This window comes from Carex rostrata, chromosome 18 (assembly GCF_964058835.1).
Source record: "Carex rostrata chromosome 18, lpCarRost1.2, whole genome shotgun sequence".
Classification (NCBI taxonomy): domain Eukaryota; kingdom Viridiplantae; phylum Streptophyta; class Magnoliopsida; order Poales; family Cyperaceae; genus Carex; species Carex rostrata.
Genome location: NC_135935.1, coordinates 7,028,583 through 7,055,570, shown reverse-complemented (window position 1 = coordinate 7,055,570; position 26,988 = coordinate 7,028,583). Strand labels below are relative to the sequence as shown.

The 26,988-nt window shown below is 34.5% G+C and overlaps 3 protein-coding genes and 1 long non-coding RNA gene across 5 annotated transcripts; 3 read left to right on the top strand and 1 right to left on the bottom strand.

Moving 5' to 3' along the window:
- The first annotated feature begins 403 nt into the window (after positions 1-403).
- Positions 404-7,213, top strand: LOC144569849 (GTP binding Elongation factor Tu family protein). The gene is made up of 12 exons (XM_078320322.1): positions 404-747; positions 1,335-1,410; positions 1,983-2,075; positions 3,485-3,559; positions 3,901-4,005; positions 4,192-4,282; positions 4,785-4,990; positions 5,281-5,364; positions 5,496-5,561; positions 5,703-5,765; positions 6,478-6,718; positions 6,845-7,213. The coding sequence occupies exons 1-12, from the start codon at positions 530-532 to the stop codon at positions 6,913-6,915; spliced, it is 1,389 nt and encodes a 462-aa protein (XP_078176448.1). The 5' UTR covers positions 404-529; the 3' UTR covers positions 6,916-7,213.
- An 845-nt stretch (positions 7,214-8,058) lies between these two features.
- On the bottom strand, positions 8,059-11,378 carry ROC7 (rotamase CYP 7). Of its 2 annotated transcripts, none has more exons than XM_078320321.1 (7): positions 11,132-11,378; positions 10,913-10,991; positions 10,570-10,617; positions 10,433-10,456; positions 9,536-9,794; positions 8,175-8,431; positions 8,059-8,129 (listed from the first exon to the last, which is right to left on the bottom strand). In XM_078320321.1, the coding sequence occupies exons 1-6, from the start codon at positions 11,285-11,287 to the stop codon at positions 8,293-8,295; spliced, it is 705 nt and encodes a 234-aa protein (XP_078176447.1). In that variant the 5' UTR covers positions 11,288-11,378; the 3' UTR covers positions 8,059-8,129; positions 8,175-8,292. The 2 variants fall into 2 exon arrangements, with proteins under 2 accessions (XP_078176447.1, XP_078176445.1); XM_078320319.1 differs by having other exon boundaries at positions 11,120-11,278.
- LOC144569848 (uncharacterized) lies at positions 8,438-9,665 on the top strand. Its single transcript, XR_013516163.1, has 2 exons — positions 8,438-8,842; positions 9,444-9,665. It is a non-coding gene; the product is annotated as an uncharacterized LOC144569848 (long non-coding RNA).
- Positions 11,379-19,762: 8,384 nt separating the features above from the next.
- Positions 19,763-21,693, top strand: LOC144569535 (uncharacterized). Its single transcript, XM_078319920.1, has one exon. The coding sequence runs from the start codon at positions 19,958-19,960 to the stop codon at positions 21,437-21,439; it is 1,482 nt and encodes a 493-aa protein (XP_078176046.1). The 5' UTR covers positions 19,763-19,957; the 3' UTR covers positions 21,440-21,693.
- Positions 21,694-26,988: the final 5,295 nt, after the last annotated feature.

Here is a 26,988-nt window from a genome sequence, read left to right as displayed (position 1 = left end):
CCAAATAGGCTGATCCACACAGAAAAAAAAACTTTCCATGCCGAAATGACACTCAATACTTATAAACCAAATCAATCAAGTTGATTCGATAAATTCTTTTATTTTTTTTATTCACGGTTTCTAAAAAAAATCTGAGGGAGGAATATCCTTCTACTTGCATGAGTAGAGTAAGGGTTGGTTAATTAACAGTACCTGATCAGGCGCGATTTCAAGTGCTTTGCTCCATTATTTTACACTCGCTCACAAACTTGTACTAGTCTCATAATTTGCAACTTAAAATCCATTTTCTTCTTTCCAGCCCACTTAGCCCAGCCCGATTCAAAAACTTATCGGATCTAGTCATCAAACCCGAACCCATTTAACAGCCCTAGCTTGCAAAGTTGCAATGTCTCCATCTCGACTGAAATTACAAGTTTGCCACTCTACTTTGCGCCTCCAAAACCCCGTAAAAGCCCTCGCTGTTTCTTCTCCATTTATTTTTGGTCTCTCTCCCTCTTCCCCCCTCTCTCTCGCTGCCTTGCTTTCAGCCATGGCTGTATCGGCTGCCCTCAGAAACCCTAATTCTAGGCGCCTTCTCACTTCTTCTCTTTCCTCGCTTTCACGGAGCTATACTTGTCGTGGATCGATCTGCAGCAGCTCACACTCTTTGACCGGATCGTATGGAAATGAGCAAAGCTCGAGCATTCCCGATTTGAGATTTTTATCGAACAGTAACTATGCTAGGTCCATGGCCACTTTCACTCGCACGTAAGTCCCTTCACACAATACCTTTGATCATTTCTTCTCTTTGTTATTTTAAACCCTTTTCTATCTATTATACGGTCATTCTACTGAAAATGAGGGGTATATTTTGACTATATTTCTTGTTTATTTTCCTGTATTTTTGTTTCTGCTGTCTTTTGACGGTAAATCGTTGTCCAAATTGTTGTCCTCTGTGGCTCTTACTGTGTTGTTGTGGATAGGGAGGCTCGGTGGGATCCATAGGACAGAGATCTACATTTTACAGCTGAAGCTGTGTCATTGAATCAAACATTTTTATTAGTTGTTGTTGTGGTGCGACAATCATTTAAACCTGATTCCTACAAAAGTATTTGAATTGAACACAAAATTAAAATAAAGCACAAATAGAGAAAATAAATAAAGATGAAAGTTGGATATTAACAAACTATATACAATGATGAATTCCTCTAAATACTGACATTATTGTTGCAATCATTAGCTGTTTGTTATCAGTGTCAATAATTACAGTTACAACATCGATACTGTTAATAGTAAATAGTAAAATCTTATAATTATGGTTATAAAAAATAATGTGATTGCTTCTTTTGGTTCAGAAAGCCTCATGTTAATGTTGGTACAATTGGACATGTTGATCATGGCAAGACTACACTAACTGCGGCAATTACAAAGGTATTGCTTATTTAGTATTTATATATATATCAACTGAATTTTGAAACAAATTATTTTCTCCTGTTAGTATTCAAGGACAATCTGGTGCCATAAACAATGATACAAAAAGACATCTATTCCCTTACAAAAATTGGGAAGTATCTACTGTAGTCCTGGCGATTTGTATTTATAATTTTTCAATCCCATTCTCTCTACATAGAAAAGGATAAGGTTGGTACTTTTGCATAGAATTTTGGGTAATGACGTTGCTCGCCTGGAAAGAATCACACAGATCTCGTTCAGTATAGATTTCGCCCTTTTTTGCTTGAAAAAGGGTGAACCCTGTACATTTGAAGGGTGAACTCTGCACAGGATTTAAAGTGAGAAAGGATTTAACCGTTTAACTTTAACCTTGTACTTGGCCAGAAATGGCAAAATTTTCTGCACAATAGTTAGCATCCTTCATAATTTTGAGGTTCTGTAGAGGCAAAAATGGGAATTCTCCTTGATTAGTTCAAGCAACCTTCTACTGAAGAAATGGCTGATGAGTCATTTGAGTTATGATACAACTTTTTTTGTTTTTGGAAAATAAGGTTTTAGCAGAGGAGGGAAAAGCTAAGGCCATTGCATTTGATGAGATAGACAAGGCACCTGAGGAGAAAGCTCGCGGCATCACCATTGCTACAGTATGTTTCTTTCTTTTGTACACAACTCCTTTGTATGTTCATATATACTTTGATAAAAACAAAAAGAACATGTAGTTTGTTTGCAAATGCTACAGTATGTTTCTTTCTTATGTTTCAACTTATACCATACATGCTCTGAGATATTTGCAATCACAGTCAACCATTACATTGCTGTTACATGATAGAAAATCTTTTTAGCTACCTGTAAGTTCTGGTAGCCCTCGATTCACTATGTTTCTGCTAAGCTTGAATTGAACTAAAATCAAGATAAGCAAATATAACTGCAGATTTTTTAGTTGATGTGAGCTAGTCATAAAGAGCATGAGGGAAAGTTATGGGCTATTTGTCATTTTGCTCAACTTTACCTGGTTTTAGTTATCAGGAATTTCAAAATTTTCCTAAAGGTGAAGGTAACCTGAAACATGAGAATTATCATGTGCATTTTTGCAAAGCATTCAAAGTATAGAAATTTGCAACTGATCCAAAGGAATTTCAACAAATCATCTTTTCTAAGAACAGATTTTCAGCCTAGTACTGCTTTATGCATAAGTTCAGAGTCACTTGATCTGTAACAATAAAATTCGAAGTGTCTCTATGGTCACTTGATCTGTAAATTCTCTGTCAATATTAGTTTTGCAGTCACTGTTCAGTTACTAGTCATGACCCGTTCAGTGTGATTTTATATTGAGAAAATATATATATATATAGGAACCTGCTACGGTGCTACGCGTAGCATAGAGGGCCTCCGTGCAACGGCTCAATATTCGACTTTTCAAAATCCTAACGGTCGATCCGAACCGTTCATCTTGTTCTCCATATTAATATGTGTTTGGAGACCAAATTTTACATTTTTTGGAATTTTTTTACTATTTTTTTAGATTTATTGAAAATTGCTGTTTTTTTATGGTCCAGATTTGCTGAAAACAGCGATTTTCAATAAATCTAAAAAAATAGTAAAAAAAATTCCAAAAAATGTAAAATTTGGTCTCCAAACACATTAATATGGAGAACAAGATGAACGGTTCGGATCGACCGTTAAGATTTTGAAAAGTCGAATATTGAGCCGTTGCATGGAGGGCCTCTATGCTACGCGTAGCATGCTAGCAAATTCCTATATATATATATATATATTGATGATTTCTGCATGAGCCATGCTTAATCTGTGGTAAGATAAGGCAGGGAATTTGTATATTACCTGTAATGTTGCCTAAACATGAATTCTCACTTTGTAAAGTTGGAAACAAAATTGATGCAGTATCTAGCTCCAATAGGACAAGGTTTGTGGAGTTCACTAAGCATGGGGGTGAAGTGAATTTCCGATTCTACATAAGAATGATAGGAACTATAAAATGGATTTCATGTTAGTTTATAAATGCTGACAATTGAATTGCATTTTCTTGCTTTTATAGGCACATGTTGAGTATGAGACGGTTAAAAGGCACTATGCACATGTAGATTGTCCTGGCCATGCAGATTATGTGAAGGTATGGTTTCTAAATATTTTATGCTGCCTACTTGTAACTTCTTCATACCAATGATTGTGATCTTGATATAGGTACTCTGCTAATCAGCCCGGCCTGGTTTTGAACATATTTTCTTTCTGTTGTTACTGGATCAAAAATTATACGATTGGAATTACATAGTTTTATATTTTTGGTTGAATAATGTCAAAAGCGGGCGATCAATATGGGAGGATCCTTTGTGTGGATTGGATGGAAGGGGCTCCCTTTTTTGACCTTCTCGCACCATATTTTACTCTGCCTTCCCTTGTTGACAATAAAATTTTCAAATTGTATTGTTAAGCTAAGATGTATCGGTTAAACAGAACATGATAACTGGAGCAGCACAAATGGACGGTGGCATTCTGGTAGTTTCTGCTCCAGATGGGCCCATGCCTCAGACTAAAGAACACATTTTACTTGCCCGTCAGGTTTGTATTTTACTGGTTTGTATTTTACTATTTTGATGCCCATCCAGTACATTCCTTTCCTACATTTTGTTTAGTGCATAACACAAAACATTTTGCCCGTAGTGGTAATTTTACAGAACTGTGTGACTTTAAAGGAACCTTGCTCTTTCCCTCAGTTTATTCATTTTTGTACATTAATTATGATAGGTCGGTGTGCCTTCTCTTGTATGCTTCCTTAACAAAGTTGATGCAGTTGATGATCCCGAACTTCTTGAACTTGTAGAGATGGAGCTTCGAGGTACACTTTAGTTTTTTCTTCTTTGATTACTGCAAAATTGTACCCAGCTTTTGTTGTATTTGCAAGTAACTTTGTGCTGATTAGCTTTTATAACACTGACAATTTTTACCCTTCCTAAAGAGCCTTTTCCTTTACCATTAGAGCACGACCAGAACATAACTTTGAAACAATTAGAGGTTTTGTTTACTAGGTTCTATGTTTTGTTCCTCTTTCGAAATGGTATTTCCCTATTCCATTCAAGCAGATCTGAAGTATTAAGCAAATAGAGGTTCTGTTTACTAGATCCCAAGTTTTGATGAACTAATCTGAAGCAATACTTTTTTGTTTTGCGAGGCCAATCGGTAAAATGTTTGCTTGACTTAACCCTTAGTTTGGTGCACTCAAAGAATGTTGGGTGTTGCTTAGTAAAACTGCAATGTACAATTAAATAAAAATAAGACTGAGGTGAGTAATTGCCTTAAGACTATAATTAAATGTGGAAATTTACTGTAAAAATGTTCAGAGTTGCTGACATTCTACAAGTTCCCTGGGGATGACATACCGATAATAAGGGGTTCAGCACTGAGTGCCTTGCAAGGCACAAATGAGGAGATTGGAAAGAATGCAATTTTGAAATTGATGGATGCTGTTGATTCTTACATTCCTGACCCTGTTCGCCAGCTTGACAAACCCTTCCTCATGCCCATTGAAGACGTCTTCTCTATCCAAGTATTTTCTTCTTTTCTTCTGTTGAGTATTTCATGTATAACACATGCCAAAGTGTATGCCACCGACATATCAGATTGACAATTTTGAAATTGTATCATTGATGTGTAGTGTATATTTTGCCTATCAGTGTGCTTGATTAACTGCCGTTGTTCTTCTTTTGCATGGTTCAAGGCTTAAATCGAATCTCGAACAATAAAGTTTAAATAAACAGCGTAAAATTTGATTTTATTAATGAATTACCTGCAGATTATATTTAATTTAGTTGTATACTATTGTTTTAATGACTACAGGGACGTGGTACCGTTGTGACGGGAAGAATCGAGCAGGGAACAATCAAAACCGGTGAAGATGTTGAAGTCTTGGGTTTGATGCAAGTATGATAATTGATTTATTCCATTCTTTTTGTTTTCCTCTTTTTAACCACATTACTAAATTATAATTTCAATCTGTTGCAATAACTTGATAACTCAAGTGCCCCATTCTTTTTCTTTTTGTTTTCTAACAGGGAGGTCCCATAAAGACAACTGTAACTGGAGTAGAGATGTTCAAAAAGATGTTGGATAATGGACAGGTACTACTGCTACAACATTATATTAACTTGTAAACATGTAATTGTTGCTAAGAAAATCATCTGAGCTCCTGATTTTTAAATTATACTTTCGTTATGTTTTAAATTTTAAATACTTTATGACTATTGTTGTCATCAATTTAGGCTGGGGATAATGTAGGACTGCTCCTCCGTGGTTTAAAGAGAGGTGATGTCCAGCGTGGCCAGGTATTAGCCTTTACCTAATATTATATTTTTTTGTTTCTGGGTAAAAGTTCTATCCCATAAATGTTTACCACAGTGAGAATAGTAGTCTTTATTCCTCTTTGTTTCAAGGATACCTACCAAACTAAACCTCCTCTCATGAGTGAGTTTTGACTGAGAAAGAAAGAGTGCTAGTATGGGTGTCATGAAAAAAAAATGCTACAAGCCTCCTTTCAAATTATGTGTTTTGTTTATTGATGGTCCTGTCAGATATGGCTGTCCATTTTTTGTGTGGTTCGGATTGAGCCTGACAGTATAACCTCCCCCTCCTTGCCTCTGTGCTGCCATTATTACTGGTAAAAAGTCAGGTTTATCTGGACTGACCAATCTTAAATGGACGACTGAGATCTACCAGAGACCAACCAATGTGTTTTGTACAACTTGAGAAGAGCCGAAACCTGTTAAATATGGGTATGTGATAACTTTATAGAATTCAATTTGACATGGATACAGAGGATGAACTTTGGACCACAATGATGTCTTGAAAGAAAAACACCAAAATCTCAGGAAATTCAATAAAGGTATAATTAGACAGGTGAATAACTGTATGTTGGATAAGAGAACATACATATATTATGAAAATGCAGTTGACCACAACTATCCTATTAAATTTAGAACCTGAACAAGTAACCACTAATGCACAGCTCTGATATGTTGGTTTTTATAATCATGAAAGGTGGTGTGCAAGCCGGGGTCGCTTAAGACATACAACAAATTCGAGGCAGAGATATATGTGCTTACAAAGGATGAGGGTGGCCGGCACACAGCCTTCTTCTCAAACTACAGCCCCCAGTTCTACATGCGCACTGCTGATATCACTGGCAAAGTCGAGCTGCCTGAGAACGTAAAGATGGTCATGCCTGGCGACAATGTCACAGCTGTCTTTGAGCTCATCTCTGCTGTTCCCCTTGAACAAGGTATCCTACCTATGGATTGCACTCTGGCATGATTTATTTAATAATGGTTTTATTCTAACATCTAAACTTAGGTTTGTGTGCTTTGATATATTCAGTTGCATTTTTTTTTCCTTATTATTTTTACAGGGCAAAGATTTGCACTCAGGGAAGGAGGAAGAACTGTTGGTGCAGGGGTTGTCTCCAAAGTAATCAGCTAAAATTTCTTTTTGCAACATTGTTTTAAAATAGATGTCCCGTGACCCTCTTATGAAATTTTTCTCGCACTTTGTGTTATGCGGCACAAGAAATTTAAAATAAGTCAGTGAGATTTTGGAGTGTTACTAAGAACTATTTTAGCATTATTGTTCTAGGTTCAATTTTTTTGTTACTACGTAGGATTTAGGTTCTCAAAGGGAGCTCCTTAATTGAAATAAAGGACTTTCTTTACTCAATATAGCATATACTTTGTTGGTCCAAGATTGAGAAATGCAATATATTGCTGAAAGTGTTTGGGGATATTATGTTTCATGTTAGGAATTAATGTGTCATTATTCATCGTGCTTCTGTTGTGTATTTACACTTTAGTTGAACTTTTCTTCTACTGCATGTTTTCGTCACTAACGAAATAAAAGAGACCGGGCGATGAAGAGAATTTCTCAACGTGTCGTGATTCCACCTTGTGTCAAGCTGTGACATAATAGTTGGTTCTGCTGTCAACTTTTATCCTCTCTTTTTTTTGTACGGGACAAAAGACTAGCACCACAGCCAATTCCAAGTCGAATCAATTATAACAAAATTATTCTAATAGGTCGCAGTGGAGCACAATCGAAAAATTAGTTACGTTTTGTATTGTTGGCTCATTGACAATCAAAAGATATCAAAGGATGAAAATCTGCTGCTCTTTCTCCCAGAAAAGCAAGTTTTTCCTTATCTTCATCCCAACCGTTCAAATATTTTCAACAATCCAGATTTGAAGTGTGCATATCACAAAAGAGCAGTAAATTAGGATCTCAAAAGAAGAGCACCATCTAGACTTGAAAATATTTGAACCCTTGGGATGAAGAAAAGCCACGGATTTTATTCCATCAATGAGGGTATCTCTTGTTATAAACACTGAAGAAAATGCAACGTTGTTACATGTTTTCATCCGAACTAGTTTGTAAGGATATTGACCTGTCAAATATCCTAAATCGCAATGCTAGTTTTGATTTAAAAAACCAAAAGAAAAACAATACTAAACAATACTAATGTGTTGACTGTGATATGAGATATTCGGGGGTGTTTCTAGCAAATGCGAATGATATATGTATTATCCGTACAAAGAAGAAAAAAAAGAAGGTAAACAAAGAAAAATCCTTAAATGCAAGAAAACGAAAGCATTCATATAAAAAGGGTCTGGATATAGAACAAAATGGAAAATTTCACACGCCTAGATTTCAGCCTTTCATTCATCTTACCATACTTCTTATTTCCTCTAAATGTCTAGCACTAGAAAAGTAGGGCATTGCACCCTACTTTAATGGGTTAACGCTAATAAAATGTTCTACAAAATTCAGAACAGAAACCATTACAAGTAATTTATACTGAACTCCAATTTAAAGAGGCAGCTCACCACTGTCAACAATGACAACCTTGCTCTTTGGGGTGCCACTTTGCTTGCCTTCTGCCTCAACCTTGTACACCACATCCATCCCAGAAACAACTTTTCCAAACACCACATGTTTCCCATCCAACCTATCCCACAACAAAATGTACATTGAGTAAAACAATATTAGTATTATCGTTAAATTTTAATGTTCTCATCACATTTTATTTCCTACTGTCGATTGACAACTCGAATGTGTTCTCTATTGGATAAGAAACAGTTAGACCGCAATACTACTTGCCCTATTTTAGATATAACACGATTATCACCTAACACGAAAGCTCTTTTTAATTATTTTGTAAGGAAATCCCAATTTTGTTAGGAAATTAGTGATTGTGTTCCTACCATCATTCGGTGCTAAAACCATTACTCCTTTTTTTCACTTTGATGATCAGGTAAGCACATAAATGAATAAACCGCGATATGAATTCTGAATGGCTATAGTGACAAGACTTATTTGACAACCAGCACAATGCTTATTAAAATCAAAACACTAAATTGTAGATATGAAGTAGATGGCGTGTGTATCAAATTTCGTACAATTTGAAAAGTAATTTGTCATCCAATAAGCGACTTGAAAATGGTTTGGCATCATCAACATTTCATCAGCAGCCAAACAATTCTCAAATGTACTAAATTTGACTCAGATTATAAAATATGAATCCGTCTCTAATTGTATTTTTCTATTCCGACAAAATCTGAAGTTGACTGTCATGATTGTCCAAATAATTTGGTTGGCAGGTATCCCTTCCCATTGATTTGTTATAGTAAAACCTTATTAATTGATCATCCAGGGCAATATTTCAGAGTATTAATTCTTACAGTTACTTGAATGCAGCACTTACAATTTGAATAATGCCAGTTATGTTAAAGATCACTAGCTGTGAAAAAACTTGTTATAATTCTCACAGACAATTTCAAACATGTTAAATAAAGTGGGGCTCTTTGTAATCATAACAAGCAATGGTCAGATCTACACCTTTGTAATGTGAGAAGTTCTTAAAAAAATTAGTCATCCTACCCCAATCTCAAAAGAATGATTATTACTATATATTCTGAATGCTACGAAATTTTGTATTACAAAGGTATGGTAAAGCTGAGGGCAAAAATGACAATACTCAAGTAATGTTAGAAATAACCACTTCATTATCACCTCCCATAAAAAAATTCTAATTGCAAGTGCAAGTATTTACCAGCTGGTAGTGACAGTTGTGATGAAGAACTGGGAGCCGTTGGTATCTTGACCGGCATTGGCCATGGAGAGGAAACCTGGGCCAGTGTGCTTTAGCTTGAAGTTCTCATCAGCAAATTTGGTGCCGTAAATTGACTCACCTCCCATTCCGTTTCCATGCGTAAAGTCACCTCCTTGGATCATAAAACTCGGAATAATCCTATGGAATGAACTTCCCTTGTAGTGCAGTGGCTTGCCACTCTTCCCTGTCCCTTTCTCTCCTTTTTATTAATCAAAAGAAAGGATAGTATCATTCCATTGTCCATCTTTATTTATTAAAAAAAATATTTTGTTTAATTAGGTTATTAGCAATGCAGCACTCTATTGCATAAATGAAAATGCCACAGAATTAGTAAATAATGGAGGTGTCCATACAAAAGAGACATGAACATGTTCCTTCTCTTGTGCCTAAACTGGTACCAACTGAGAACCAGATCTAGGACTAGGGTTTGATCTCTTTTTTCTAACTTTACTCTTTTGCTTGTTCTATTTTCCTTTGAACTTGAAAAAGAGTGAGTGAAAATGCAAATCCAAAGCCTAAGACCCAAATAAACATGCTCCACCCAATACTAGGAATCTACCAGATGCCTGGGGGTTTAATTCCCCATTTTCACTGTCTGCTTGTGCTCTAAATAGAGAAGGAAATGGAAGAACAAAATGCAAACACTAATCCATTTGACATCCCAATTCCCATATAAGAAATCATAAAAAATGCAACAAATAGGATAAAAAATAAGGAGAAGAGGATGAATAATTGTTTGGCAACCGGTGAACACAAGGATCGAGACTAATAAGAACTAGCTTTTTTATTACATAATTTGTAATAAAAGACAGAATACCAAGAAGAAATAAATAATACCTGTGCAAAGTGCTCGGAAGTTTTCTGGCCAAAAAAGCAAAAGATAGAAAATAAATATTAGTACATATGCATCAAACAAACGTGTGTGTATACACTGTCAAGAGATAGTGTAAAATTGTAGATGAAAAATATTGTACCAGCTGTTTTTGGGACGGCATTTCCAAAGAGCCCCATCACAATTCGACCTGGTAAGAAGTAACACAGAAAAATCATTAGATTTTCAGTTAGAGAAGGCTTTTTTTTATGTACCTTCATACAACCATCTCTTGAACACAGAAACCAAAACAATAGAAGTATTATTATATAGATTGACTAAGAATCATAACTGATTAACTCCTACCAAGTAAATCCAATCCCTCCCCCTGTCTCAGAACAGATATGCCCAAATAAAGACTCCAAGTGTATAAATTCTGTTTGTTATGAATTAGTACAAGCTCAAAGTAGCATATAAACTAGAAAGATTAAGAAAACTAATATTACCAGAAGGTTTGCCGCCGATCTCGACATCGAAATAGACCTTGTGAGTCACCTCCTTCAAGTTATCCTTAGATCCTTTCGCCTGAAATCAAATACCACAAAGCATATCAAATGATATATTCTAATCGTAATTAGATCAAGAGATAAGACTAAGGTAAAAGCAAAAGAGAAAGAAAAGAAAGGAATTAGATGAGTTGAGATGAGACTTGCATAAAAGAAAACCTGAACAAGAGCGATCGTGGCGGCGACGATCATAATCCATAGAAGCGGCTTCCCAATTGTAACACTTCCCTTCCTACTCGCCATTGCCATCCTCTCGATTTGGATCTCAATCACAAAGTTGTTTTCTCTAGTTGCGAACTTGCGATGTGGAGTCATCGTGGGGGCGAAATAGGAAAGTGCTAAAATCGCGAACCCACGAGGGCCTGATCCTCTGTGAAATGTAAGAGAATGTTTCTCTGTGTTTCGGTTTACTGATCGATAGAAAAATTACGCACTTACATTTGAAAAGTAGATCCACCGGGTCAGTCGCAATATGGAAAGATGCGATAGAAGTTTACAAAGGAACTGTTTTGCGCTATTTACCAGGCCCGTGTTAGCTTACGAAATGCGTCATCTTGGGCTTTCCAGTGAGCCCATTAAGCCCAACAGGATTTTTTTGCACAGTGAGCCCAACCATATCTCTGTATCGCTGTTTTTTTAACACCTTGCTCGTTTGGATGGAGAATTGGAGAGGGAAGGGGAGGAAAAGAAAATTTCATAGCTAATTTTTGTTTGGTTAGATGTTTAATAGGAGAATAAAGTTAATAAATTTTATTTTCTTAAAAATTTAACATCATAAAGTTTTTTTATTATTAATTTTTAATTTTGGAGTCTAATCGGAACAGTCAACATATAATTGAAAAGAAATGAAATATAAAGATGTTTTGAAGAGTAGAGAAGAGCAACAGATTTTATTTTCAAATTTGAACTTTTAAAAAACATTTAAATGATTGGAATGGCAAACAAAAATCAGCATATTTGATTCCATTTTTTTATGGCCACAAACGGGTGGACGAATCTGTAACCTTTCAGGTACCTTACTCAAGCAAATTACAATCAGATTAAAGTTAATCCAGTGCTTATAAAAACTATAGGAGATTTGTTTTGAGATTCGTGCCAAGTTAAAAGAACGGTTATGGACCATCCATTTATAATTTGCTCGAGTCAAGTAGCTGGGGTGCTCGGTGCTCCGAATTCCGGGGGATCTGTATCCTCCCAGGTACCCGACTCAACACAATTGAAACAGACGATCCATATTTAATTTCATCCGGTTCTTGCTCGCAATGACTGAGGAGATAGTATTATTTGAGCTTTGAGATTCGTGTCAAGTTAAAAAGAACAATTTTGGACCATCCGATTCAATTGTACTCAGTCTGGTAACTTGAGGCTGTGCTCTAGACAGAGGGAAGGAAAGACAGCGGAGGTGAGAACTCTCAAAATCTGATCAGCTCAGATCAACTCACCTACTCCAGAAGAGAAGAATCAGAGACAGAGCGAAGGGGAACGAGAGAGCAACAGAGATTTCATTTATTTTGGCATGTAAAATATACAGTAAAATATCAGGGCATGCTGCATGCGGCTATTATTCAATATATACTGTTGACTGTTCCGATTATGCATGCATTTCTATAGTTGAACTGTCTTCATGTAAATACGCTCTAATATGTAATATCTATCGTGAAGCTAAGGTAACCTTAACAAATGGCATGTATTTTGTCTCTTTATGTATAACGGAGTCAGATTTTTGAACTATGAAAATTAAATATATATGAGAGTTAATTGTATAACTTTTTTTAATATTTTTAATAGAAAATAGGAATTAATTTTACAGTTTTTTAATATTTTACTCTAAATTATATATAAAAATATTTTTTAAAAATGAGGTTCAATCGACCCTCATACTTACTCTTTACCTCCGTCTTTGTTTTTTATGAAGAGGTTGCAGTAATTCTTAAGAATGACATCTAAAAGATGTTGGCCAGTTGGAGTATACCGGGGTCCTTTAATAAAAAAAACAAATGATACCTTGCAATGTGCTATGAATTTTTTTTGTTTTTGTTTTCAAAATTCAAACAGTCAATTCGAAACTGTTAATATGATCTCTATATGAAAATGTATTTATTATAAAATTTTATATTTTTCAAGATTCATTTGCTTTTTTAAATAGGTAAAAAATCACTATTTTCGGATAGTTCAAAAACTTTAGATTATTTGATTTTCTATCTGTAAAAAAAAAGATAGTAAAAATATTCTAAGATATGTAAAAAATTATATATTTTTAATATAATGATTACGTTCAACATTTTAAATTGATGATTTAAATTTAAAAATAAAAATATAAATCCATAACAAATACATGTGTGTCATAGCTTCATTCCCTCTCCAATCATTTTTATTATTACTTTGTTTAAAATAAATTTACTTTTGACTGTGTTGACTTTTGACCATTCTTTAGAGTTCAGTGGTCACTGGTCAGACCATTATCCAGTTTCAGCAAATCCCAATACAGGTAGCTGTTCCCTGTTTTCCCTCTCCATGGATCCCCGAATCTAATCGCCAATTCAACGACCAACTGGTATCTGGATCTCAACCGTCCAAAACAAATCATAAGGTATGATCACAGGTTGGCTTCTGAAGAGCGGAGCTGACTGGATGGATAAGAGAACCTTAAATCATGCTCCATGTGCATGGAAAATCATGACGGTCGCATTTTGTAGTCCACCAAGTGGCCGATAATAGGCTAAGAACCGAGATTCCATTTCTCTTTTTGTCTATGGTTAGTGGGCAGACCCACTAAGAAATATATTATTTTTTTAAAAAGTGTTTACATTGCCGCTGCTAAAGCCAAGCGGCATCAGTAGCGGTTTCTAAATTAAACAACTGCTAAAGCCAAGAGGCATCAATAGCGGTTTCTCATTTTAATTACTTGCGTATTTACAGACTATATTAAATTGAAAAAAGCTCTGCCAATAGAACCAAAATCCCTCAAAAATCTCTAGGCCCCTCTATCTATTTGGTTATAAGAATAGGGTCAAGTTATGCAAACGAGATCACCTGCCCTCAAGAGTGCAGGAAATTTTTGCTTCCAGAGCCATTGCCGGATGAGACCAGAGTCACTTTTAACATTTAAATATTTGATTTGGGACTCACCTTGAATCCACCGGCAGGAATTTCCTGCCCCCGGGATGCAGGAGATTCGGTCTCCTAGTAATGTATATCCGTGGCCGCTGCATTAATAAGAATGTACTCCACCATTCTTTATGCCATAATGTTCTCATGTTTCTCTCTTTTCATATTGTCTATGCTTTTGTCACCCACGCGATATCCCAGCGTTGTTTTTAATAAAATATAATTTTTCCGTTAGTATTCTGAATGGAATGAGCATATTAGTATTTTGGACTTAATAAGCATATTCCATTAAATTTTTGAATGAAAAATTAGAGAGTGGTTTGATTGGGACATATGAAATGTTCAATAGCTATAGAGGGATAAATCAAATTTGAAGACCAATTCGTGACAAAGAACAAAATTTAGTAACCTCCACCGAAATTTACCTAATTTTTTAGCTAGATCATAATTTTTTTTAGCTCAAACTGCTAATATTAAAGCTATATAATAGACCAATTTAATAATAAGGGGAACATAGCCACACAACACACACACACACAAAAAAAAAATTAATTATATAAAAGAAAGCAATTTCAGAAGAAAAGAAAAACAGGTTTACATGAAAATTACATAAATTACTGCTCTAATTTCCATTTTATTTTTTTTCTAGATAATTTTTCTTATTTTATATGGTGGTTTCTATGAAAAACACTTAAGCTATCATGTAACTATTTTTTAAGATTAATTTGCAGCTTGAGATGTTCCTGGGTGATGACCAGCTTTTAATGATAAACAATAAATAATTAATTTGACTAATTAATGTAAATCAATGTAGTTTATACTAATTGTAAAAATAAAACCTAGTGCTTTGTTCACAAAAGAAAATTATATAATGTGCTTTGCTCTTATATTGCTCTCTAAATTTATCATCTATGTTTTTAAATATGTGTATTTGATATGCTAAAGCTGCAAGATATTGCTTAAAGCAATAAATTCTTTTTGCGTTCTTAACTTCTTATGCACGAATTGCTGTACAAATAATAATTTTGTTTATCATTGTTATGTCTTTAGTATTTTAAAAGTTAATTATATATTTTCTTAAAAATTGCTAAATACGAAAATTAATGTTATACGTATTCCTTCTTTAAGTATTAAGAGGAGGGTTCAAATGCCTCCATCATGTCTTTATTTTAAAAAACTTAAATAACTCAAAGTTTAAAACTTAAATGTCAAAATAAAACCATTACATGTGATCTATGTTATTTTCTCTATGTGCCCATAAAAAAATTATCACATTTTAATTTTATTTTTATTTGAATCAATAATTTAAAAAATCAACGTCTAGAAATTATCCACATTAGTATACATTTTTACAAGCTCAAGATGGCAACCAAAACAAAGTTGAAATGCCATAATTTTTTACGCATGCATAGATAAAATGATGTAGTTCATATCCAATGGTTTTATTTTGAATTTTAAGATTTAAATTTTGAGTTATTAAAGCTTTTAAAAATGGAGGCACAAAAAATAGAGGCATTTGAACCCTCCTCAAGTATTAATCATATTATAATATTTTTAATAGATAGTTCTTCTATTGGTGCAAAGTCTGAGTAACAATCTAGTAGGGTATGTTCGATCGTTTACTGTGCACGTGGGAAAAAAACATATTCACTCAGACTTCGAAAAAATCAGCCCACACCCACAGTATTTCGGCCATTCAAAAATTTCTATTTCCATTCCCTTTAGACAGCCGAACAGTCCCTTAAATATTCCTACACATTGGCCGGTAATTTCTCTCGTTAGTCACATATCCATAAAATATCTAGCCAATATCTCAGAACATAAAATAATTTAAATTTAAATTATATAGAAATTAGTTTAGGTATAATTCAAATTTTCTAAAGAAAATGTAAAAAAAAAGAGTGACATAAAATCGTTTGTTATATAATTACTTTACCCTTAAATATTCCTACAGAATTTTTTATTTAGATGGATTAAACTTCCGAATCGTTAAATTATCTAATCCAGGATCACTCATTTTACTCCTTTCGGGCCTGTTCGGATGTAATCCCGAAAATACTGTTCACGTGGGAAAAAAAAAATTCACTCAGACTGAATTTTTTGTTTCCCACGTGAATAGTAAATTTCAGTTCAAACTTTTTCTATTTCCGTTCCTATTCTCATTCCCACTGTGCAGCCGAATAGGGCCTTCATTTCGAACAGAAACTACTTTTTTTTTTTAAAAAAAATCGGTAATCACTTACGGCATGTTCAACAGTACGATGGGAAAGGGAATGGGTACAGGATTTTAAAACTTTTGAACTAAAAACTACTGTTCATATGCGAAAAAAAAATTCAATGTGAATTTTTTTTACCCCACGTGAACAGCAATTTTATTGCTACAGCCCAATAGGCTCTTAGTTTGTTTAAATTTTCCTTAGAAGTCTCAACTTGGATAGAGACTTAAAGCTTGTTGCAAGAACTTTGTCTTGGTCTTATCTAATACACAGGTGAAAAGCTATGGCCCTGATTTTTTTTATTTATATCCAAAAAAATTATATTTTAAAAATAATCAAACGTCGGCTGTATTTTCAAAACTACTTAAACTGAATTTTTTTTTTCCGGTTTTAGCACCAATTACAGGAAAAAAAATTCCGGTATCCAATTCCGAAATTTTTTTTTCCAGTTTTTAGTCCCAAAACCGGATTTTTTTTTTCCGGAAATAGGATTTTCCTTTTTTATTTTTATAAACTCATTTACATATATACATATACATATATACAGAGAGTGGCTAATATCAAAACGTTTGCACCACGCCTCCCGTGCAACCAAATCATTTTTCAATTTTTAAAGTCCAAATGATCGATCCGAACCGTTAGATGTGTTCTCCATATTAAAATGTGCTTGGAGACCAAATTTTACATTTTTTGGAATTTGGTTACTATTTATTAAGCAACTTTGAAAATCGCTGATCCAACGGTAGCTTCTAATTTTACTGTTTGGTTAAGCCACCGTTGGATCAGCGATTTTTAAAGTTGCTTAATAAATAGTAAAAAAATTCCAAAAATTGTAAAATTTGGTCTCCAAGTACATTTTAATATGGGGAACACATCTAACGGTTCGGATCGATCATTTGGACTTTAAAAATCGGAAACTGACTTGGTTGCACGGGAGGCGTGGTGCAAACGTTTTGATATTAGTCACTCTCCATATATACATACATATACATATACATATACATATATTATATTATATATACATATATTATAAAAAAAATGAGTTTATAAAACATAACAAAAATCCCAAACGACGTTTATAAACAAAATACCGATCCTACCGTTGAACGAAAACTTAAACTGAATTTCTAAGGCACTAAACGATGTTTTTTTGAAATTCTGATGCTTCGGATACCCGGGAGTTATATGTATATATGTAATATATATAATATGTAAATGAGTTTATAAAAAAATAAAAAAAGGGAAATCTCATTTCTGGAAAAAAAAATTTCGGTTTTGGGACTAAAAACCGGAAATTTTTTTTTTCCGGAATTGGATACCAGGAATTTTTTTCCGGTTTTAGACATGAATTTCCGGTAATTGGTGCTAAAACCGGAAAAAAAAAATAGTTTGGATAGTTTTGAAAATACAACCCCTCTTTGATTATTTTTAAAAAAAAAAAAATTTGATATAAATAAAAAAATCGGGCTATGGCCTTTGAGCTTTCTGAGTTCTTACTATTTATTTCCTTTGCACAAATTTTGACTTATCCAATCTGCTATATAATATAGCGGTTTGGGTATTTAGAAAAAAAAATCCAAAAATATGAATAGAAGTAGTAAAATATATTTAAAGTTGGATATTAATAAAAATCACGGAACATTGAACTAGGCGCCACCTTTCGAAATTTTTTTTTTTTCTCGATTTGTAAGAAAAAATAATAGTTTGTCACAAAATTTTAAATTTTAACCTTCCTAACTCTCATATTTCGTTTAATATTTTTTTAAAGTCTTAATTGAAATTTTACATTTATTATATAAAAAAAGGGATTCTTGTTTTGAACATAAATGTTTTTCTAATTAAATAATCAACATGAATTTAAAATTTTCCTACTAATTTTTTTTTAATTCTTCTAATTCTCGTACATATTATTCCCGTTTTTAGTCAAACGAATATCACTATTAATTAAATCATTAATAAAATCCCAACAAAAAAAAACAATTATTTATAACTTAGTATTTCATAACAAATTATGTTTGAAATATTCTGAAATCTGCATAGCCAAAGAATTCGTATCATCTAAGGTAACACGCTATTTTTGTTTGGATCTCGACCGTCTAATCAAAATCTGCACAACTATTAAAGCGATATATGCATTCCACCTTAGATCATATCAGTGTTGTAAAAAAACGTTCGTTTAGGCTGATTAATCGGCCAATTAGTCGTTGGCGGTAACTAAACCGTCACGGATTTTCCCGATTAATTGATCGATTATTTCCGATTATGACCAATTATTTCCAATTAATCGCTTGACAATACTATTTCCATCTGATAATTGCATACCGTTATTTACAACACTGGATCATATTGATTTGAATTCCAATCAAATGGCCATGATCCAAATATAAATATTTTGTCACCTCAGAGGATATGGATTCCATACTCCATAGTTAAAGAGGGAATCAAATTTGCTTTTTTTTTTTTTCTCAAGAAAAAGAGCACCCTTCTATTCTTTCATTCAGACCGTTTAAAATTGATTACACAGCTTTTATTTTTTATTAAAGTCGTATGATCAATTTTAAACAATCGTGATGAATAAATAAGAGGATGTTCATTTCTCAAGAAAAAAGAATAGATTTGAATCCAGTCAAAAAGAATATGTATCTCTTTCATTGAGTGTCCTTCTCTTGAGAAAAAAGAATAGATTTGAATCCAGTCAAAGAGAATATGCATCTCTTGTATTCTATGAAATTCATTGCATGAAATGCCGTTCCGGCTTTTGCTTATTCTCTATTTTCCCTTTGTTTAACTTGTGGACCGCCCCCGTGGACCGTGTACACTCACGATTCTTCATTTCTGCTCTGTTTAAACCTGTGGACCGTCAACCGGTTTTATTAAATCCAATACCAGCAGCTGCTTTTCAGTTACTTGTATCCTCCAGCTTTAAGATTTAATTTGCACAACACACATCTGTACCGTTAAATCCTTAATCTACGGACTAAATTAAATTTCAGCTCTTACCAGATTTAGCAACCGGAGGGACGTTAAACAATGGTTCCCACCTGTTTCCCCACCGTGTGCGTATCCTCTGAGATATCTCATATTTTGCGTGACCGACGTGTCCGTTTCCTATTCGAGCTTGACGTAGGGGCCAGTATTATTTGAGCTTTGAGATTCGCGCAGATCCTATTACAACGGTTAAGATTCTCCAAAAAGTCACGCAAAATATGAGATATCTCAGAGGATTCGAATTCTTTCCCCACTAGCGCTTTCAAAACCACCATTCGGAACGAATCAGGAATTCCGGGATGGCGCGAAAGAAACCTACTGTGTGGTTAATAACTGACACATAATTTAGATAATAATTCAGACCCAAATGATGAGGACAGTGAATTACCACACATTAGAATATTAAACTGTCCACAGAAGATCTGCACATTCAAACCCGCTGTCTACTCGTCTGTGGGCGCCTCTTTCCTCCCTCTCTCTCTCTCACATCGCCCACAGGCCACAATGAAAAACGAAACCAAGGCGCGGGCACACGAAGCGCATGCTCTGTGGGCGCCTCTCTCCTTCTCCTTCCTAATCCCTCCTTAATCTGACTTCCCCAACCCATCAAAATTCAATTCCATTTTGTTTTTTATTTACCTTCTAAATTTTAATTATCCGAGAAACAGAAGAGATGGAAAGAGGCGATAGCATCAACATGGGCATGCCAACCCCTGACATGAACTCCTCCGCTTCAATGCTTGGTTTAGATATGCAACTCAGCTCCCATGTGCATCAACCATCGCATCTCCAATTCCAACCCCATGATCCCAACTCTCAGCCCCACCATGGTCATGGCCCCATCCGCCACCATCAGTCCTCCAACGCTTCCCCTTCCACGTACTCTCCTTACGGCCCCTCCATAGCCCGGGTACGCCAGGTTACCCCTCTGGCACAGCAGATGACAGACCCAGACGACTCTGATGTCGTCTCCAAGCGGCCTGGTGGTGGACCCGCTTCCCAGCAGGCTTGTCCCTGGGGCAGAATGAAGTGGACTGAAAGCATGGTACGGCTTCTGATTGCTGAGGTGTACCGGGTTGGAGATGATGGTGGCGGTACTGATGGGGGTGACCATCATGTTTTATCGGCCAAAGGCGTGAACCGGGCTGGCGGTGCAGCTAAGGGGAAGTGGAAAAGTGTCTCCAAGTCCATGATGGATAAGGCGTACAGCGTGTCGCCACAACAGTGCGAGGATAAATTTAATGACCTGAACAAGCGGTACAAGCGTGTTATAGATTTGTTGGGGAAAGGTATTGCTTGCCGGGTGGTCGAAAACCCGACCTTACTCGACTCCATGGATCACCTCCCACCCAAGGCCAAGGAAGAGGCGAGAAAGCTTCTGAGTTCGAAGCATCTCTTCTTCCCTGAGATGTGTGCGTACCACAATGCTGGTGCACCGCCGTGTACTGGCACGGCTTCTCAGCATCCATCCAATTCCCAGGTGAATGTTCCGTCTGACCAACAACAGTGCATGCACCATCAGTCAACCGGTGGAACTGAACCGGCACGTTTCCCGCAGGTTAACCATCCCAAGCACAATGGCCATGCTGTCGGTAGCTCTGATGAAGAAGAAGATAACAACATGAGTGACAATGAGAGTAATGATTCTTCAAATAAAGAGGATGGAGGGTACGATAATGATTATTACCAACGTGGGGAGGCTCTCGTTGTGAAGCAGCAGAGAAATGCTAAGCATGCAGCGAACTCGCCGCCTCTTTCTCTGTCCCTTTGTTCTACTTCCGGAGGTAGTACGGCAGTACAACAGCTGAAGAATGAGTTAGCAGGTGTAGTGGCCAATGGAGGAGAGAACGTGAGACAATGGATGAAGCGGCGCTCTGCTGAGCTGGAGGAACAAAGACTCAGTTATCAATGCCGTGCGTACCAGTTGGAGAGACAACGGTTCAAGTGGCTCCGGTACAGTTCCAACAAGGAGAGAGAGATGGAGAAGATGCGGCTGCATAACGACCGGCTAAGGTTAGAAAACGAAAGAATGCTATTGTTAATTCGTCAGAAGGAAATGGAAGTGTGTGGTTTTGAGAATACTGGTACCGGTGCAGCTGCGGCTTCTTCCACTGAGCAGCTCCAGCTTCAGCAACCGCAATACATCCAGAAGTGAAACAAATACTGGCTTTTGTTTGTGTCCATTTTGAGTGGTTTTGTAATTAGATGTTTGTTGAAAGTTTTAAATTTGAAAAAATTTCGAACAGGTTTAAGCAAATTCTAGGATCAGCTGCAATTAATCTAATCTAATAAGCTCTTTTGTCTAACATTCTGTGCGAATAGAGAAATTGCATGGCATATCATATATATATATTTTTTTGTATAATATTTTGTGTGCGCCTTTTTTGAATTGTTTGATTTTATAGTTATTCTCTTTATCTTAGTCTTTTGTTTGCAAAGGGCGAGACTTTAATTGCATATATTATTTGATTTTTTTTATTTGGCGTGATTTTTTTTAAATATTGTATGTATATTAGGGTTGGCAGAATGGCTCGATTGTGACTCGTATCTGACTCGTTCGCTAACAGCTCGCACGTTACTGGACTGAGCTGTTAACAAGTCAGCTCGTTCTAGAATTAACGAGTTCAAACTGAAAGTTCACGAGCAAGCTCATTTAGGCATTAATTTGTATGTATTTTATACTGTCTAATTCGGTTCAATTCGATTCAAAAAATTTGTAAAATTTATTTTTCTTCTTAAAATAAGATACAGTCAGACTTAGCGAGTCAGCTCGTCAGCTTGCAAGCTAGCTCGAGCTAGCTTATCACTAGTTCAAGCTGAGATTTAGCTTGGATGTCCTAGATCTAGCTCGTTCGGCTGTAACTCAGTTCAAAATTAACAAGCTGAGCTAAGACTTAACTCGGCCCTAGTTCGGACCAAGCCAACTCGTTGACACCCCTTAATATTAGTGTTTTATTATTCTTTGATCCGCGCTTCCCTTTATTTTCGCTTGCTAGTTTGCTTTCTTCATTTCTCGCATGCGCGAATATACTATATATAGTAATGAGTGAGTCTATGGTACTATGCATATTACGATTTGTTACCGTGCTACGGCTCTATATTCGAGTTTTCAAATCCTAACGGTCGATCCGAACCGTTCATCTTGTTCTCCATATTAATATGTGTTTGGAGACCAAATTTTACATTTTTTGAAATTTTTTTACTATTTTTTTAGATTTATTGAAAATCACTGTTTTTGGATGGTCCAGAATTTTCAGATCAAGTGATTTTCTAAATATATAAAAAAATAGTAAAATTTTTTCAAAAAATGTAAAATTTGGTCTCTAAACACATTAATATGGAGAACAAGATGAACGGTTCGGATCAACCGTTAGGATTTGAAAACTCGAATATAGAGCCGTAACACGGTAACAACCCGTGATATGCATAGTACCATAGACTCACTCTATAGTAATTGATATATGGCACTAGTCATAGTTCTATTTGAAGCAAATGATTAGACCAAGTGTATCTTAATTTATCAGACTAATTAAAAGATTGAAAGTATATATTCAAAGTATAAGTTGCTTAATTTAGTATATCAGCTCAAGTTAGTATATACTGATAGCTGTTTTTGTTAATTATTTTGAAGTTTTTAGAGTGCAACTTGTGTTAATTATGTAACTTCCCTCAAGCAGACAAGGTGTTGAATTTGCATTTTGCACATGACACCTTGCTATTTTTAGAGTCTAATCTTATTATGTTAGAAAACCTTCAGTTCTTATTGTTAGGATTTGAAAACCTATCAGGTTTAAAAATTAATTTTAATAAAAGTGAGATGATAACTCTTAACATTTCTGATTCTTTTGCTGCTTCTTTAGCTGCGTCTTTAAGTTGTAAACTTTCTACGTTTCCTATAACTTATCTTGGAGTCTCTCTTCACTAGAAAAAGTTATTTATTTCAGATTGGACTCTTATAGATAAAATTACCAAAAGATTTAGTTGGAAGGGCTCTATGCTCTCTTTAGGTGGCAGGGTGACACTTTTGAACTCTGTTATTTCCTCTATCCCTCTATATTGGCTATCTATCTATAGAATGCATGTCCATGCTAGACAAAATATTGACAAACTTAGAAAAAGATTTCTATGGTCCAGTGGTTCTACTGTTAGGAAAAAATATCATTTGGTAGAATGGGAGAATGTCTGTTTTAGTAAGGAACAAGAAGGTCTTGGTGTTTTAGACCTAAAACAATATAAATTTGGCTTTACTAACTAAGTGGTGGTTTAGGTTTAAAGACCCCACCATTAATGTTAAATAGAAATATATTATTCTTAGTAAGTATAGTTATTCTGGCCTATCTGCACCATCTAGATTTTCTCACTTTTGGTATGGTATGCATTAATCAAACTAATATGGTTAATTTAGACTTAAATTGGTCTTTAGGGAATGCAAATAATATACTTTTTTTGCTTGATAGGTGGTTTGGTCTTTAGGATTGCTACAATTAGCAAATTATTGTCTCTACTGCATTTTCTACTTCTATTTTGTCTTTGCAAGTTAATGGACAATTATCTGAAATTCTTTTACAAGAATAGGTTCAATTACAACATGCCCTAAACTCAATCTCTCTACACCCATTTGTACCTGAAACCATTGCTTGGATATGGTCTTCACATTTTAGATTTACTGTTCATTCATGTTAATTAACGGATAGAACTTACAAATTACTCCGTTAATCTTCGTGCGGAAGCAGATCTTGCAAGCGTAGCAGTATCACTGGTTCTGCAAGGAATCACAAGCCGAAGCCGGAAGCCCTGTGTTTTCCACGACCTAAGACTTTCACCTTAACATAGTGCTTTTCTCTCTTTCTTGACAGTCTCTAATTTCGGATTTATTATCAGATCAGAGTCAGAGAGAAAATGATATGCATGGTTTATATAAACCCAATGCACCTTTTCTTAATGGGTTGGCACCTATTCATAACGGGTCGGGTTTTGAGTTTCTCATAATGGGCGTACCCTTTATTAAATGCAACAATTCATTTTACCAGTGATTTGATTATGGTGGAATACCTAATACCTTTTAATCAAACAATTTGAAAGGACCCTTTTAAAATTAAGAAGGTTTTAACTAGAGACAATTTATCTAGGAGGGGTTGGCATGGTGATATTACTTGTTTATTTTACAATTCACCTGAATCGGTTGATCATTTATTTGTTACTTGTCATTTTATTTCTACTATATGGTCTTGAATAACATCTCACAATGGATTTCAATTTAATTGCAATTCTATTCTAAATCTATGGTGTATTGATATATGGCACTAGTCAATTTCTACTATATGGTCTTGAATAGAATTTCTTGCTGCTTTCTTCATCTCTCGCATGTGCGAATATACTATATATAGTAATTGATATATGGCACTAGTCATAGTTCTATAATTTGAAGCAAATGATTAGACCATGTGGATCTTAATTTATCAGACTAATTAAAGATTGAAAGTATATGTTCAAAGTACAAGTTGCTTAATTGAGTATATATATCAGCTCAAGTTGGTATATATATACTGATAGCTGTTTTTGTTAATTATTTTGAAGTTTCTAGAATGCAACTTGTGCTAATTTGTTACTGTAATATATGTAGGAAAAGATATTCCAAATTGCAAACTGCCAGTAAATATTAATTACATTGATGAACTTCTGAAGCAATATGTAATAAAATAGACACTATTCAATGTTGGGTATTCATGTAAATATACATGATTTTTGTTTGCCTTGAAAATGTAAATGCATTCATCTGTTGGCTCAGACTGTTTCTGAGTGTAGTAAAAGGGAATGGACTGCTGCTTTTCTTTATAGAAAAGCAGAGTCCTGCTTTTCCGATCCTAACCATTAAAATTTGTTGAAATTTGTGCATAAAAATTTTTCTTTATAGAGATACGTAAATAAAAAATTTTGAATGGTTGAGATCGGAAAAGCAGCAGAGTCTAATCCGTAGTAAAAAAGAGACCAAACGACACGAAATCATCATTTGGTCTCATGCATTTCATAATTTCATCTCCTATAGCGTTATAGAAAGGTTTCAAATAAATGTATTTTTTTATAAAAAAAACTTTTATTATGCTTCCACTTTTTTTAGTTGATAATAATAAAAATTGCAGAATTTGAATAAAATAAATAAATCATTGAATATATATAATCTACGTTACTTTCTCTTCAAGCACGTAAAGAAATAATTATGATATTTTTGGATTTCCATTGAAAGGAATTAATAATTTCAATAATCAATGTCTAATTATCTCATTGGTACGCTTTTATTTTTTATTTTTTATGTTACATTGGTACGCTTTTGCAACTTCTAGATGTCAATATATTGAAACCAAATAGAAATCTTGTAATTTATTTACACGTGCTGACGTGCATAATTAATAAGACAATATGAATCATATTTAATTATTTTATATTAATATGTGAGTATTAAATTTAAATTATTAATTTTTAAAATAAAGACATAATAAAATTATTTTAACCTTCCTCATAATACTAGCAAACAGTTCAACATGTTATATATATACTGTTTGAAATATGAAAAATTAGTCATTTACTTTAGTCAAAAGTCAGGATTATATGCAAAATTAGTCACATTGTGAGGATATAGAACAATTTTCTTTAACACTTCCCAAAATAATAGAACTGGTTTCCTATTAGCTATTAGTATTTAGTACTCTTAGTTGAACTATTTTGGAAACATAAGAATGAAGTATGCTTTTAAAATATTTTATGTTAAGACTACTATATATAACATTTATCTTACTTATCATCTATTTATTAACATACTGGATATGTAATACCAGCAAGAAAGTGAAGGAGGCTACTGAGGTGTCACTGCTGGAAAATATGGAATCAGGATCGGTTATATACGCATATCAGTATCGGAATACAACCGATCCTGATGAAGGCGATACTGATACTATCAGGATCGGTTGTTGAAACAACCGATCCTGATAATAACTATCAGGAACGGTTGTTTATAAACAACCGATGCTGATACCATTTTTTTTTTTTTTTTTTTTTTTTTTTTTTTTTTTTTTTTTTTTTGCAGAACCAAATTTGAAAAAAAAAAAAATAGTATCAGCATCGGTTGTTTATAAACAACCGATGCTGATACCATTTATTTATTTATTTATTTTTTTTTTTTTGCAGAACCAAATTTGAAAAAAAAAAAAATAGTATCATGATCGGTTGTTTATAAACAACCGTTCCTGATACTATTTTTTTTTTTTCACAAATTAGATAACAGAGAATTAAGACTCCTGATAATAATTATATTTCATAAAACCAGCAGTACAACTCAATTATTGTGTGAATTCCCGCTGTCACGTATATAAATTAAAATACTGTTACCACTTACCAGAAAACACATTGCTATGCAAAACAAAAAAAAAAAAAACCAGAAAACACCCTTTCCTCCCTCCAAAAACTCCAAATAATTACCTCGAAAAATTATATTGGACCAGATCTATCTTGTATTTGTGTTTTGTCAATTAAACAATCTAAGAACATTGATGATACATTAATTCACAATAAAGACAATGCAAAACAGTAAAGAAAAACAAACAACTAACCTTTTTTCTAGGGAGATACGAGAGGGATTTGAGAGGATTTGAGAGGGAGATACGGAGACCGAGAGAGACGCTAAGTTGAAAAACAAACAACTCCCCAACA